The 17,789-nt window shown below is 42.4% G+C and overlaps 1 protein-coding gene across 1 annotated transcript in view; it reads left to right on the forward strand.

Annotated features, from left to right (window-relative positions):
* Positions 1-17,789, forward strand: part of LOC143035117 (uncharacterized) — a 76,939-nt gene that overhangs the window by 50,173 nt on the left and 8,977 nt on the right. Inside the window, exon 3 of the mRNA XM_076201694.1 lies at positions 3,153-3,325. Coding sequence (XP_076057809.1) covers positions 3,153-3,325 — 173 coding nt within the window. The remainder of the gene's footprint in view (positions 1-3,152; positions 3,326-17,789) is intronic.

The raw sequence follows: 17,789 nt of genomic DNA on the forward strand, positions 1-17,789 counted from the left end.
AATTCATTGATTTTTCATGTGTTAACCTCTCCCAGTAGCCAGTAACCTCTCTCAGTAATCAGGTAACCTCCCCCAGTGAAGAGTAAGTATGAACTCTACCATATAAGATGAAATATCATCACACCATTCAACCGAGCATTTTTCCCTAACCACAGAGAAAGAATATCCCAAGGCACTGAAGAAGGGTCTTTTACCTGAAGTCGCGATCTAGCAATAATAAGTACCTACAGTGAAGTCATAAACCTCCTTTCAAAGGAGAAACTCCAAAGTAAGGGATATGAAAAATACACTTAGGAAAATAATAAACACAGCACAACTAGCCATCACTTTTAACGATATATATATATATATATATATATGTGTATATATATATATATATATATATATATATATATATATACGTATGTACATATACATACATATATATGTATATATATATGTGTATATATATCTATGTACATATATATATATATATATATATATATATATATATATGTGTGTGTGTGTGTGTGTGTGTGTGTGTGTGTGTGTGTCTATGACACCCAATTAATTTGTTCTGGCTGAAAATATGTATCTTATAGATCTGAAAATATAAATCATAAACATATTAAATGAACATACTTGTATAGAATAAGTAGGGTAATTCAGGCTATGATGAGGGGCTGATTTTATAAGGTATTTTGTAAAAAAGATTGTCTTCATTCAAATTTTTTCATTAATTCTCGTCTACTACCTCCACCTTCAGTCTCATTTGTCGTTATGTATTTTATTATATGTACACACACACATATATATATATACATATATATATATATATATATATATATATATATATATATATATGTATGTATATATATATATATATACACACTCGTGTAAATTTGTGACTATGGCGGCGTTATCGGCGTTCGCGTAATAAAATAAAAACAGGAAGAACAACATGACAACATCTGGGAACACTGACAACGCAACACTGTACTCACGTTGTGTGGCCCCCCTCACAGGAAGCTTCAGGCTGACTCGTCTTCGAGGAGATAATGGACACATCGAAGTTGAACGAGCCTGTGGGGGCGTGAGGGGAGGTGGGGGGTGGGGCGGTGGTTTAAAAAGCGGGGTGGCGGCAGGAAATAGGTATTATTGAGTCTTGGAAGAGAGAGGGATGGCATGCCGCCGCGCGGGTACCTGGAAGTTCACTGCACGTGCTACGCACGCCGAGCGTAGCTTTCTAGCAGCTAGCTGGGGGACAAGAATGTCGTAGCTCACGCGTGTCTCTGGGATTTTACGCTACCACACAGAAATATGTTTTTTTTTTCTACTTATCGTGTTCGTTTGGCGTGACTGATTTACAGGGGACTTCTCCAGAACCTACTCATGTAGCAACATGACCAAGGTATTTATTTTACTCGGTAAGGGAAATCCTACCAGCACATCAAAGTACTCTTCTTCCAACATAAACACAAAAGTTTGCCAACATGTTGAGAGTGAGTGTTCCATATCAACCTACTGAGAAAAGATGTTCAAGTGCCACATGTTATTTCTGTCAACAAATGAGGAAGAGTGGGCATTTCCTGGCCATCTTCATTATTAGTTTAGACGCACCAAGGACATCGTTTAATATAATATCTTTTCTCTGGAGGGGAAATGGTTTTAGATTCACACCGCTCATCACAATCAACGTGCGGAGGGCATGGGTTGTTGTATACTGTAGTCTTGTACAGATGTGGCGAGGAAATGTTAACTTGTTGTCTTCAAATTCGTAGAAACAGTAAAATGTATACAAAGTTTCGAGCGTGGTGGAATGGTTGTGGTTGTGAATGAAGTCTGAAACTAGTTCACTCATCTCGACCATACAGATGAGGTGTCGACACTGAAATGAGGCACTGATCTACCGCACATCTAAAGTCCGCCATTAGAATGAAATGATGGGAAGCTACGTAAGTGCCATCTGAACAATACCGGGGACCGAAACCGTGCCCTCCCGCTTTCAATGCAGGAGCGCTATCCACTGATACTATCCACCATTCTAAGAGAGCTCCACATATCACTTAGGCAGGGAGTAAATCATACAGACACGCATACAATAATTATAATTTCCTTTGCTTGATAGATGTCATAAATATGTACGATATTTCTTCGCTTTGTTTGATAAAAGTCATAAATATGTACGGCAGTTCTTCGCTCTTTCTGACAGCGTGGATACCAGCCCTTGCATATTTTTCCCATTTCGATTACTATCACAAGAAAAAATAGAAAAAATACAAAGAAAAGAAAATAATAACCAACAAGAATAATAGTCTTCAGGAAGGATGAAAAGTTTCCTTATTTGTACACTGTAAAACCAAAAATACTGTAGTTTAAATATATGTGTAACTACAGTAACAGAGACACCCACGTGCGAGGTTGGAAGTGCAAAAAAAAAAAAAAAAAAAAAAAACTTCGGAGCGTCGAGTAAAGAGCAAAGGTCAAAAAAAGAGGAAGAGAGGAACGCGGGGGATGAAGAAAGTGCAGAGCCGGGAGGAGCCAAGGAGAGAAGAATGATAAATGAAAACGGCGGGATGGGAACGAGTGTATGATTTATGGAGGACAGACAGACAGTCAGACAGACAGACAGACAGACAGACAGACAGACAGACAGACAGACAGAGACAGACAGACAGACAGACAGACAGACAGACAGAAGACAGACAGACAGGCAGACAGACAGACAGACAGGCAGACAAGGTTAATTTCAGACTCTGGACACACAGAATTCTTGAGTGACGAATTCCTTAGTTGCTAATCAGATCATCGCAAAGGCGAGGCTGTTGATATACCTCCATTGCTTTTCAGGACCTACACATTTATTCTGGGTGTCGTTAGACTATTTTATTCAACCGAATGAGCGGGGGGGGGTGTTTCATTGCGCATCCCGGGAGTTAGTTCTCCAATTCTACTGACACCCTGTCAATATCTACTGACTGCCGCCAGGCGATTTTATTCAACCGGAGAGCCCTCCCGTGAGCAGGAGGGGGAATCAATTTCTTTAGATATTTCGTTATGATTGACAGCAGACGATTTTATTCAGCTTAAGGAAGGCGACATTAGAGAAGTGTTTTGACAAATGACTCTCCAACGATGATGAAGCGCTTTATAGATTTCATTTTGGCCAACAGGTCTGTTCAGGAACGTGATTCCACCAGCGGAGTTCGAAGAAGGAAGGGATCTGGTACTTCGCGCGAAGTCGTGGCAGGTCTTATGTCATTCGAAGTGAAGACAAATCCTGCTTCCCGTATTTGGCACCTCGCCACTCCTTTTCACGGTGCTGCTAGACTGACTGCAATGGCAAGTGCTTGAAGTCTTTCTGGTGTTGTTATGGGAATTGGAGCTCCCAGTGCTTAGATAGCAGTTCATCGAGTTTGTTTTTGATATTCAGATCAGAGTTGGTGATACCGTCGTGATTGGTTGCAATGCAGAAACGGAGGTTAGCATTGCTGTGGAGAGTACGAACTCCTCCTGTTGTAATTAATCCTCTGGGGAGGGCAAAGTCTTCCAAAGAAAAAAAAATGCTTGTAGTCAGAGCAAATAAATTATATATATATATATATATATATATATATATATATATATTATATATATATGTATATATATGTAAATATATATATATATATACATATATATGTATATATATACACATATATATATATATGTAGGTATATATATATATATATACACATATATAAGTATATATATATATATGTATGTATATATATATGTATATATATATATATATATGTATATATATAATATAAATGTATATATATGGACATATAAATATATATATATATATATATATATATATATATATATATATATATATATATATATATGTATATATAACAAAGGTAGTGGTGCTGGAATCTTTTAGAGAGTTTTCAGTACTTCGGGGACCAAAGAATGTTCCCTCACCTGTGAAATCATCTGAAATTCTCCAGAACAAAATCATAAGACGAAAACACTTGCAAGTGGTATAATCCCCTGAGTATACGAGGATCTCTCCTTAGCTGAATAAAATCCCCATCTATAAAACAAACAAAGGAAAACGAACTGATAAGAAGTTGCAACTCATTAAAACAGGGCCATTAAATGAAACCATCTATTAAGCAGCATTGCCAAGGGAAGCTCTTTGCCACTTAAGGACAACATGACTGTAGTGTGTCCATGTAAGGATAGTAGAGACGTAACTAGTGTGGATGCAAAGTCAGTGAAAGAACTTGTTTGCATGCTGGGGATGTGCTAATGAGGGCCACTTGGGAAGCTGTGGTTAACAGCGTTGGACTTGAGATGACTGAAATTGCCCAATGCCATCAGCACGGGAGTTCTTTCCTTCTACTGAATAAAATCATTTGGCGCCGGTCAGAAGAAAGTTAGTAAATTATGTTATCGCAGGGAAGCAGGTGAAGCCGAGTAACTCATCAGCACGAGGTTTTGTCCCATAGTTGAATAGAATCGCCTGGCGATAGCCATAATTAAATCTTCATATTCTTTATTTCCTGTCTCTCTTTCTCTTTGTCTTCCAATTACCCATTCCCATTCTTTCTCTTTCTGTTTCTTTTTCTTTACTTTTCCTCTTCCTTTTCCTCTTCTTCTTCTTCTTCCTCTTCCTCTTCCTCTTCTTCTTCTTCTTCTTCTTCTTCTTCTTCTTCTTCTTCTTCCTCTCCTTCCCCTTCCCCTTCCCCTTCCCCTTCTCCTTCCACTTCTCCTTCCCCTTCCTCTTCTCCTTCCCCTTCCCCTTCCCCTTCCCCTTCCCCTTCCCCTTCCCCTTCTCCTTCTCCTTCTCCTTCCCCTTCCCCTTCCTCTTCCCCTTTCTCTTCCACTTCCTCTTCCCCTTTCTCTTCCCCTTCCCCTTCCCCTTCCCCTTCCTCTTCCTCTTCCTCTTTCTCTTTCTCTTTCTCTTTCTCTTTTTCTATTTCTCTTTCTATTTCTCTTTCTCTTTCTCTTTCTCTTTCTCTATTTCTCTTTCTCTTTCTTTTTCTCTTTCTCTTTCTATTTCTCTTTCTCTTTCTTTTTCTCTTTCTCTTTCTCTTTCTCTTTCTCTTTCTCTTTCTTTCTCTTACTCTTCCTCCTGCTCTTCTTCCTCTTGCGTTATTAGAGAGAAGGGTTTTATAGCGATAGCTTTGGCCCTGTACCAGTACTAATTTCCACCCTCAGCTGGACAAAATCGTCTGCCGTTAGCCAGTATAAATCTTCTGGCGTTGGGATTAAAATTGCGTTATCGTAATGACGACGTTTATTAGTGTAATCTTAACCCTAACTGCATGGGGTCCTGCCTGGGGGTGATTAAAAATAAGTGATCTAGCATTAGCCATAACAAATTAAGTATGGCCCACCACCGCAAGGAATTGGGCGAATTTGTCCGCTGGGTACGTGGTCTCCACATAATCATTTGGTCTAGTCGCCTCAGAGCGATTTTCGTTGGCCAGGAGGGGAGAAGACCAATAGTCTCAGGGTTGAATCCATCTCAATCAACCCTGGAGCCGATCATGCCTTTTTCAAATATTTCATTTTGCCTGCCACCAGAAGATTGATTGTTTTGGTTTTTCTCGCCAAACCGTTGTTGTCCTTGCAGTTTGGGATTGAAACTTAACTTGATAAACCCCTTCCATGCCGGGAGGCGCTTTACCTTTTAGTCTGGTTGCCGCCAAGTGATTTAATTCATCTCGTGCTTTCCTCTCAGTAGCAAAGAAGTTATAATCTATCTAGATGAACTCTTCCCGTCCCGGGAGACACTTCTATTTTTATTCTGGTTGTCGCCGGGTGGTTCTATTAATCTCCCTGGGACCCCTCTGGTAGCGAGAGAGATAATTAGTGTGTTAAAAAGTCATGTTGATAGATTGTACGAGATCGTATCAGTACAGGGGAGACACTAACTGCACCCTGTTTAGTCCTGCTTGAAAGATGTTTTTAAAACAAGAAGGACGAGAAGAAGAAGAAGGGAAAGGAAAAGAAGGCGAAGAGGAAGAAAACGAAGGAGAAATCAAAAGGAAGAAAAGAAAGGAGAGGGAGAAAAGTAAAGAGAGGTAATGGAAGAGGGAGAAAAAAGGAAAAGGAAAGAAAAGAGGGAGAGGAAGAAAAAGATGAAGGGAAAGAGGAAGAGAAAGAAGAAGAAGAGGAAGAGAGAGAGGAAGAAGAGGAAAAGGAAAAGGAACAGGAGAAGAAGAGAAAGAAAAAGAGGAAGGGGGAGAGGAAGGAGAAGAGAAAGGGGAAGAGGAAAGGGAGAATGAAGAGGAAGGGAAAGAAGAAAGGGAAGAGAAAAGGGAAGACGAAAGGGAGGAGGGAGGGGAAGGGGTAGGGAAAGTGGAAGAGGAAGTGGAAGGGGTAGAGGAAGGGGAAAGGAAAAGGGAAGGGGAAGAGGAGCATATTACTTAAGAGAGAACGAGTAAAATTCTTGATGGAATTCTCACGCACTTTTTGACCTGATGACCCCATTAACGGACCTTGATTTGGCGTTCTCACCAGACAACTTTATCCAGGTGAAGAGGAGGGAGAGGGGGGGGGGGGTAGACTCTGGACAAAATGAGGGTCTCCATCGATCGACACCCACCGCGGCTGAATAAGATACTCTGGTCGAGGGTTTTAGGATGAATGTAGTGACAGTTGGAAAGTGCTTTGATAAGTGAGATCTTTGTACATATATTCGTACACACACACACACACACACACACACACACACACACACACACACACACACACACACACACACACACACACACACACACACACACACACACACACACACACACACACACACACACACACACACACACACACACACACACACACACACACACACACACACACACACACACACACACACACACACACACAACACACACAACACACACACCACACACACACACACACACACAAACACACCACACAAAATATAAACACACACACACACACACACACACACACACACACACACACACACACACACACACACACACACACACACACACACACACACACACACACACACACACACACACCCCTCGTGGCGCTGTGATTAGGGTTCCCGCCTGCCACTACGGCGGTCCGGGTTCGAATCACGCCCAGGGCTGAAATAATTTCAGTATCGCTGCGCTGCGGGGTGTTACTCCAACTCTCGTAGGCGGGGAGTTGGGTGTGTATGTGTGCGTGTAAGGTCACAGTATTACCCATAGATCGGCCACACGAGCTCTGAGCTCTCAACTGGGAGGTTAATACCTGTCGTATCACGAGTCCAACACGTGATCCAAGACCATGGTGAATCACACACACACACACACACACACACACACACACACACACACACACACACACACACACACACACACACACACACACACACACACACACACACACACACACACACACACACACACACACACACACACCACTACGGTGGTCCGGGTTCGAATCCCGCCCATGGCTGAAATAATTTCAGTATCGCTCCGCTGCGAGTCGTTACTTCAACACTCGTGGACAGGGAGTTGGGTGTGTGTGCCCATAGATCGGCCATATATGAGTTCTGAGCTCTCTTCTGGGAGAGAAATAGTGTCGATCACGATTCCAACACGTGATCCAAGACCATGGTGAATCACAAACACACACACACACACACACACACACACACACACACACACACACACACACACACACACACACACACACACACACACACACACACACACACACACACGTACACGCACGCATACACACGCACACACACACACACACACACACACACACACACACACACACACACACACACACACACACACACACACACACACACACACACACACACACACACACACACACACTTGCTTTCTTGTTTATGGGGGTCCGTCGGTGATCGATGACGATAGTGCTCCGGTGAGGTGAGATAGGATGAATGAGGTTGGGTGGTGATGCTGAAGTCTTTGTCACTGATGCTAACGGAGGTGACTGTGGAACCCAATTTTTGATCCATATATCCTACCACACTCAGGGCAAGTCAGATTTGGATCAGATGGATAAACTCTATTATTGAGCTGATGTCTTTTTTTTTTCCGCCGATCGCTCCATGTTTGGTTACTAGCAGACTCAAGATGTCAGAGGCGATGGTTTTAAGATTTGTTGCTGCGAAGTTACACCTTATAAGTGTGGATTTTAGTTGATCTTTGTAGCTTTTTTCTGGCCTCCTACATTGCGACGTACACAGAGTGTTGCCAGTAAGGGATTTGTAGAGGGAAGACGGTTCTCAGGCATGCGAATGACGTGATCCGCCCATTGAAGCTGACGTTTTCTAATAATGCTTCAATGCTTGAAATTTTTGCATGTTGCAAGATTTCAATGTATGTTGTTTTGTCTTGCCATGTCAGGCTTAGGGTACTTTGAAGGCACTGAATATGTAAGATCTTCAGAGCTTTTATGTGTCGTTTGTAGCTGATCCAGTTTTCTGAACTGTAGAGTAGGGTGGAGATGCAGACGGCCCTGTTGACGGATGTTTTAGTTTCGGTTCGAAGGTTTCCTTTGTCAAAAACCCGATAACGTAGACGGGCCAAAAAGGTGCGGATACGAGTTGGATTCTTGACTGAGTTTTATCGTCTTCATTGTGTTTTGGTGTTATTATGCTGCCGAGGTAGGTAAACTGTTTGACTTACTTGAGCTGTATGCCATTGGTTTGAAAAATAGGGTATGGGACTGGGACTGCTCTGTGTTGTGCAAGTATCTTGGTCTTCTTTGTGTTGACATGCAAACCCATGGATTGGTAAACTGCGAAAACCACTGAGATAGAGTGTTGTAGGGTTTCTGGTAAGTAAGCCAGCAGGGCAGAATCGTCAGCGTACTGCAGTTCCATGAGATGAGAAGTGGTAAGTTTGGTGCTGGCCTGTAGACGATGGAGGTTAAAGAGTTTTCCATCCAGGCGGTATTGTATGTGCATTCCGTCATCATTGAGCTTGCTGTGGCTAAGGGTTGTGACAGCAGTGAGAAACAAGTTGGATATCACAGGTGCCAGGACACAGCCTTGTTTAACTCCCACTTCAACATTGAAGAGCTCTGATTTTTGCCCTCCCGCCAGTACACAGACATTCATTCCCTCATGAAAGCTTTTAAGAATATTGTGAATTTTTGGAGGGATACCAAACTTATGGAGGGCACTTCAGAGGAGTTCCTTGTTTACTCTCTCAAATGCCTTTGTTAGATCAGTAAGGGCCAGGTAAAGATCACGGTTCTGTTCGTGGGATTTCTCTTGAATTTAATAGAGAATATCATGTCTCAAGTACCTTAGTCTTTTCTGAAGCCACATTGCGTCTCGGGTAGGACAGTTTCTGCAAAGTGATTAGTCAGTCTTGCGAGCATGATTCGAGCAAGAACCTTCCCTGCAGTGGCCAACAAAGATATGCCTCGGCTGTTACCACAAAGTGACTTGTCACTTTTCTTCTTGTAGATGGTGATTATGTTAGCATTTTTCCACTTTTGGGGGATGGTTTCAGTTGACTACACGGGTAGGACCATTTGGTGGAGTCGATGGGGGATAAGATGTCCGCCGTTTTTCTTTTTTTTATGATTTTGGAGGGCAAGCAATCTAGACCTGCGCTTACGTTGTTCTTTAGAGATTTCATGGCTTGGAGTGTCCAGAGCTGTTTTCGTGGGTAGCTCTGGTAGTTGGTTTAGGCTGTTAAGGTCAGTAGGGTTCTTTTGGTTGAGGAGATTGCCGAAGTGCTCAGCCCATATGTTGATGATTTATTTGTTCTTTCAGGAGAACACCCTCTGACAATCTCATTGGTGTAATGTTTTGGTTCGTAGGGCCATGTATAGGTTTGATGGCATTGTAAAAGCCGAGTGAGTCGTGTCTGTCAGCAAAGATCTAGATCTCTAGAACCCTGACTTGCCACCAGTTTCACCTAGGAGGATGCAAAAGTTAGCTCTGAGAGATACGGAGTGAGGGTTTGAGAGCAGAGCATCGTGGGATTTGTTTTTGGCGACTAGAAAGTGAACATTTTGAGAATTCTTATCGAACCAGTCACGATGACGTTTCCTTGTAAAACCAAGAGCATGAAGAGCAGCTTGTTGGATTGCTACACTAAGGTTGACCCATTCCTCGTTAATATAATTTTTTTTGCTGTCAGGGTCGAGCTCGGAGGTTGCATTTAGGTGTTGTGAAATTACTGTGCGGAGGTTTTTGATGCTTTCATGTTCTTTAAGGGGGTTACAGCTTAGTTTCTTTTTGAAACTCTGATGGGGTAAAATGGGCGTACCTGGATTCTTCTCATTTTGGATCTTATGAGACGATGGTCGGTCCAGCATTCCGCTCCTCTCACGGCCCGGGTCAGGAAAATGTCTTTCCGGTCTCTGCCGGAAAGTGACGTAGTCGAGAAGATGGCAGTGCTTGGATCTGGGATGCATCCAGGGCGTATTGTATTTATTCTCTTGTTTAAAGATTATCTGTGATGGTCAGGTTATACTCTAAGCATAATGTTAAGAGTCTAAGACCATTACTGTTGAGACTACCTACGCCATGCCTGCCAAGTACGTCCCTCCAAGTTTCAGCGTTTGATCCGACTCTGGCATTGAAGTCTCTAAGGCATATTATTTTGTCACGCGGCGAGATTCTGAGGAAAGCTAGCTCCAGTGACTCGTAGAAGACATCTCTTATAGACTCTTCAGTGTTAAGAGTAAATGGATAAGTGCTGATGAGTGTTGCATAGCGCCTAAACTTACACTCTCTGGAAAGACGCAGAGTGCGGGGTGATCTAATAGAAGTGTTCAAGTGGATCAAAGGCTATAACAAGGGTGAAGCAAACGTGGTCATCATAATAAAACAACAGGGCAGGACTCGCAGTAATGGGTATAAACTGGACAAATTTAGATTTAAGAAGGAAGTAGGCAAGAATTGGTTTACTAATAGGGTGGTCGATGAATGGAATAAACTTAGTAACCATGTAGTAAGCGCTGAAACTATCAGTTGTTTTAAAAAACGATTAGACAACTTTATGGATGGGGATGACAGGTGGTGATGGATACGGAGCTGCCTAGTGTAGGCCTTATGGTCTCTTGCAGTCTCCTTTATTCTTATGTTCTTATGTTCATAGTGAGCGGTATGCGCCAAATCATCAGTCTTTCGCTGTCGGTTGGGAGTTCGGGGATCTTTTGGAGTGGCGTATTGTAAACTGTTAAACTGACGCCGTATAGTTGTCGAGCGTCTTCAGGATAACCCTTCCAGAAGAAAGTATATCCTTCGCTGGTCTCTGTCAGGGAGTCCTCGCCAGAGAAGCGCGTCTTACAGAGTGCAGCTATGTCTATGTTGTATTTTTTCAGTTCGTGAGTAATAAGCGTTGTGCGTCTGTGTGGCCGTATTGAGGTTTCTTTGGAATCTAGGAGAGTTAGGACTCCTCATCGTAATCGTGAAAGGATCTATGGTCTATTAGATTGTTCAGAGGCAGGTCGACCGCAAAAGGGATGCCTAGGTGATCGCGGTGAACTACAAAGGAAGGCTGGAGCTGCCAATGTTTTGGTCATCATTTTTAGAACTCTCCTCGTTCAGGGGGGTCCTTGAAGAGGGCTGCTCAGTCATATAGAAAGCTGCCGAAGGAGAGAACTGTTACTATTCCTTCTCTCCAGCGACCATCACTCCAATACCGCCTGCGTCAGGACTCGGGCTGGAGACTCCCAGTCACAACTTCGACCTGTCTCCATCACCCTATCCCGTTCCGCAGAGCTTGGGTACCTAAAGTTGATGATGGTGGTTAAAATGATAAAGTGAAAGGAGCAAAAGCCTTCACAGATGAATGAGTTTTGGGTGGAGGAGGTATGTGCAGTCTCTTCCTTCACCATCTTGGCCTCGGTCACTATCTTCCAGTGGCAAGAGGGAGATCCAGACGACCCTCTGGTAGTCAAGGTTGTAGGAAACTGACAAGTATCCAGTTTGTCAGATCCTACCCTTAATGGGTCTCCAACCATGGCTTTGTATCAGGGGAGCTCATTTAGCCTGGATTTGCGCACGCGCGCGCGCACACACACACACACACACACACACACACACACACACACACACACACACACACACACACACACACACACACACACACACACACACACACACAAACATACACGCACACAAACACATACATGCACATCCCAATCACAAGTACTGATCATTTCTCCGGTATTGAAGGCGTGTATAAATAATTATGGCTCTCGACTGGCTATTTTATTCATCCAAAGGACCCTTCCACTTTTTAGTTGAAAGATCATGGTAGTACTTTAGAGCTTGTGTGAATAGTGTACGTTTTGAGGACTGGTTTTTCTATACGACCTCAATCAAATGATTACCATGTTGCTGCGTTGTTTGAGGTGATAAACTCCACTGTAGCTGTGATAAATAATTTGAATATATGGGATAAAGCTGATGGTATTGCTCTAAAGGTTAGTGGCTGCATTTACTAAATAGATTGTGGTGACTAATTAAAAAGAGGTGGTATGTTACCACGGCAGTTGTGAATAGTATTTCTGCAAGTGGGGTATGCTACTAATGAGATCCATGGGTTAAGTGATGACAAGAACAAAGGGGTCGCCGTGGTTAGTGAAGCTGTTCTGACGATTTCAGTGACTATCTTTTCTCATGGGATTATCAAAGCGATTTCCGTTATTGGGTGAATGGTACTAGCGCCCTCAATGGGTCAATTGGTTGTGATTGCAGTGCTCTCGCCCCGGAGATTGGCGCTATCTGATTGCATCCTGCAATATCAGTTATAGTTCACCTGCAAGAACCCAAACTTCAGAAGACGCCTGAGGGGGACATCTGAAAGGTCGAGTGTCTGTTTATGTTCCTGTGGCTGCTGTGGCGGCGCGAGGCTCTAAATGGCTCGTTTCAAACGTATCGAAATTTCGCTGTGCGCCGTGCACGACACGATGTCGTGCTTTCAAATAACCATGGGTGTTTATGGACGCTTTCACACGTCATGACTATGACTATGTGTAAAACGAGGTAAAGAGTGATGGATTTTGAAAAACCTGGGTTACAGTCAAGAGCAAAAATTTTGATCCACCCAGTTTTTTATGATACAAAATTCAGATTCTTTATCTGACAATTTTTGTTTATTTATTCAAGAAAATTATCTAACTGTATGCTCAATACTACATAGGAAAATATATCACGTACTCAGCAAAAATAATCATATTGACATTGTGATAACTGTAGCTTGGGTCAAAACGTTTGTTCGTGACTGTATGATAAATTAATATATAGGGTTTATCCCCGAAAATAGTACATAGATTGAGCATAAAAAAATGAACAATGAGAAGTTAAGGCAGTATTCAGGAATTATGCTAGGAAATAATGATAAATGTTCTCAACAGTAAAGAGACTGAACATGAAAAAGAGAAGACATAATTAATCTAACCTTCGTAACACCACTTCCCATCACCACTTCTATCACTGCTCATCAGTGACTGGTGATAATGATAAAACTCGAAGATCTGTGATTCTGTACCAATTAGCAATACTGACGAACCTGATGATTCTGAAGTGACTTGTGCCAGTCGGTGAATATGAAAACCCTAAAGATTCTTGAAGTGTTTTGTGCTGATGCTGTTACATGAATACTCATCTCACTGTGGCCCCTGGTGATACCAGACTCTAAAGTGGTTTGTTCATGATATGAATTCATGTGGACTTCTGTTATTCTCACCTGATTAAAATAGCCTGAAGTTACCCAGAATAAAACATGAAGAGTACGTTATAGCAGCAAATGGGTTTCAGCTGCCATGACTGCACTGGTTACTGTTGTATAGCTTCCGATTATAAAAACGACTCCTCAAGAACCGAACTGAGGCTTATAATGTTCCTAGACCTCAACACAGTCCCCTGGACCACGAGTAATGCTTGGAGGAACCCCTTATAATCCCAAGCACACAAACACAACCAAATTCCTGTTTATTTCATCGACTCGAGGATAATCACCATGTGACAAGTACACACCCGCATTACATATCTCTTACGATGACATTGTTGTAGCAATTGCATCGTTCTTCAGGTGTTGCTTTTTATCCCAAGGGTGTAGCTTACACCACGTGTTGTAGCTTCTACAGGAACTGATATCTCTCACCGAGATTCCCGGCTAACGACCGGTCTATTAATCACAGCTCTTCGTGGGTCTTGCTGGAACGTACCTCCCTCCCTGTCCCCTCAAGCATTGGAACAAGCGTTGGCTTGCCGATGACCCGTTTAATCACTTTTTTTTTCTATCTTAACCTTGGACGTGTACTGGAGGAATATTTGTATATTAACTGGGCTCCGTTGGAAGATTTGTGTACTAAGGTGCTCCTAAGGAAGCTTTGTTCGTTTAAGACGTTGTGTCAGATTTGTATAATAGATGTGTTCTGTTGGAAGATTTGTCTACTATGGCTGTTCTGTAGGGAGATTTGTACTTTATTGGTGTTCTGTATCAATATTTGTACTTTGTTTGGTGTTCTGTATCAATATTTGCATTCCAAAGGTGTTATGTAAGAAGATATGCTCACTAAATGTATTCCGAAGAAATATTGGCGCACTAAATGTGTGCATTGAAAGTGCTCCTAAGGAGAATTTGTACTGCGAGATTTGACGTCATGACGTCATAGCAGCTGTGTAGAAACCGTTTTGAGTTATGCAGCTTTATTGTATTCAGGCGCCTTGAGCTTGGGAACTTCTTGTGTGTCATCTCACCAAACCGTAGGGCAGCCTCTGTAGAGTAGCTGCGTTGTGTAAATTTACTCATACTTCTTGTGGCTGTGCACTTTGTGTTTTTGTCACTGTAAGGCGACACCGCACCACCGTCTCGATTTCGTAGCCCGAGCACCGTACTTCTAAATCTTTCGCCAACCCTAACGGACAGTTTCTACCATTAGAAATTAAAGTTTTACCTGGATTTCACCGGTAATTTTCATAAGTATAGCCCATGAGCCTCATAAAATTCTACTCTGAAATGATATCAATCCTTGGCAAAGGCTGGTGAAATCTTTATAAAGTACGATCCTCACTCGTCAACCCCTTTCTTACCGAACGTTACCACGGGAGTGAAGGAAATACATTGATGGTGGCTGGACGGAAAGGGTAAGTACCATCTTGTACGTAGGGAGTTAACTGAGAAAGGGAAGGGAGGAGCGGAGATAAATTAAATCGCCTGGTAGCAGTTAGGATAAGAGTACAAATGCCACACCGTACAGAGGGTTTAGTTCCTTTGCCCAGGTGACGTCTTTTAAACATGTTCTGTCTCGCGGCATAATTTTTTTTTATTTAGTTAAAGGACCTAAATTTTAGGGAGGGTGCGGACGGGGGGGGGTGCTTTTTCTTTCGTGATGGTCGGTTGGGGACTCATTTTCTTCTACTGTTCCTTCTACGTATATTTCTACTTAGACGTCCTGTAATTAACTAAGATTTACTATACAAAGTATGCTAGTATCAGTAATAATAGCTACTGATAATTCTTATTATGTTTATTTTTGTTTTATTGTTTATGAATTCACTGTTGTCACATACAATACATATCCATGCAAACTTGCCAAGCCGGAGTGAGCCCTTATGGTGAGGCAGAGAGGCTGTACCTTCCGTCAGGGGATAGGGATGGGGACCTGCAGTGGACACTCAAGGTTGAAGACAGTCATATAACAGAACAGTAGGGTTGGCGCTTTCGATCCCGTGTTTTTCTGCAGCGGCGTGGCATCTTGCCCCAAGAAATCTACAACAGTACTCGACGACAGGGACAAAGCCAACACCAAGGCTGGTGCACGCATGCGCGAGCACGTAACTACTTTATGTCACTACATCTTTACGATATGTCTGAACTCAAGAACAGTTTTACAGTTTTGTTGTAGTGCTCTATATCGGCATTACATGAACTCTTTTCTGCGCTCTGTTTTCGCTTCGTCATGATATGACATTTCAATAAAACGATGATAGGAAAGAATATCATCTTGGTACAGTTCAGTTTCAATGGGTCTTTTTTCTATATTTACTGATTTCACTGGGTTACATTTTTTCCCTTTTTCCCTTTTGCTTCATTAACGTGTGATTTTCGTCATTTCCCCCCAACGGCTAAGGCAATTTTGTTCTTAAAAAAATCTACACAGAGCTCAAATGAAAGTACTGCGAACACACTAGTATGACTGGTATCTCGTACGTACTGTGAAATACAACACAGCTTCTGTATTTGTAGCTTACTGAAGCATTGACGTCACCTAGTGTAGTGTCAATGTATCGCATCACAGAACTGAATGGAATCGTCTGGCATAGACGAAAATAAATCCTGCAAAGTGCATCACCACGTCGGTGTTCATCGAGGTGAACTTTACCCCTTCACGTCTGTGACGGCCACCAACCACCCCCACCCCAACTGGCTGAATGAAAAGGTTAATTGAGATGATAAGGCCTTTGTTACTGGTAACATCCCCTCCTTTTCTCTCCCAAGCTGGTAATATCGTCTAGCGATAATAGAAATAGAATCCGAAAATTACTCCGTCAATACACAGGAAAGAAAAAAACACAGCACTGCAGTTCTGGAACTGATATATTTGGCAACACTGCAGCAACACTGCAGTACCACTGAAGCAACGCTGAAGTAGTCCTTATGAGCTCTGCAACAGGGAGATGCAGAATGACACATCGTTTTTGTGATAAGACAAAGCTGAGGAGAGGTTGTGATTGTGGTGGATTGTGGATGCAATGAGAGTCGTTATGTTGTTGGGGTTAGGGTTGAGGGTTGCGGCTGTGTGAGGTGAGACGTTGTCTTTTGCAAGAGAGTATCATTTGGAGATGATGGTGTTACCATACCCTGTTCACATTAATCTGGCAGAGATATTCTTTCAATGAATTACTGAATAGTTAATCTGAAAGGCTTATTTTTCATCGATATATTTTTTTCATAAATTTGATCTTTTCTGTATCAATTTGATCAAGAATGGTATTCAAATGCTTCATACATTTCATTTTTTTTGTTTCTTATCAAATTTCTGCCAGGACTATAAACATTTGGCTTGAGTAATTATTGTTGAGGTAAAGAAGATGGATATATTGTTGACGATATATCGGTTAGTTTTGACAAAGGCAGAATGTGACATATCCAAAGAGAAGAGGCTCTGGGCTCCAGATCTCATTCCCAACAGGTCATACTTGACTGATGCCTCTCTGACTTCATCACATTCTGAAGATGAGTGTAGATGAGCTCCGAGATACTGCCCGAGGCTGAGGTGGTAATAAAAGAAAACGGCAGTGGAAGTAGTGCCTGGATCACCTTTGCGTTGGAATATATTCATACTGACGCCAAAAAGTGTGATTGTTTAAGAGTTCAGATGATCCTGATGATGGTGATTCATGTAAAAAGAGGTGATAGTTATAGTGGGCAACTTACTGGAAGCTATGGCGTTCCTTGATGGTGACTACATCTGGTCTTTGTAGTTGCGGCAACTCTGCACCAGTGCAGTCAATGGTGAAACTCTTCTTCAGCACTACAATGACGCTTTTCTTGAAATTATTCTCACGTGACACGACTCTAGGGAGAGGAAGGCGGCTTTAATGGCCATGTTATATAAATGGTGGTTAATTCGCCAAGGTTGTTTTTGTACGTTTGCGGCGGCGATGATTATCGTCCTGAGATGAATTGTCGGTGCTCCGTGGGATGGGAAGAGGGGATTTGATGATAGCGATTCGACACAACGAATCTCCTCATGCAGCAATGTTTCTCTAACCCCATCGCTACGGTGACGCTCCATAAAATGAATGAAACCGACAGGCGCTTGGCAGTATA

The sequence above is a fragment of the Oratosquilla oratoria genome, chromosome 18 (genome assembly GCF_046742065.1).
Source record: "Oratosquilla oratoria isolate Oo_2021 chromosome 18, ASM4674206v1, whole genome shotgun sequence".
NCBI lineage: Eukaryota > Metazoa > Arthropoda > Malacostraca > Stomatopoda > Squillidae > Oratosquilla > Oratosquilla oratoria.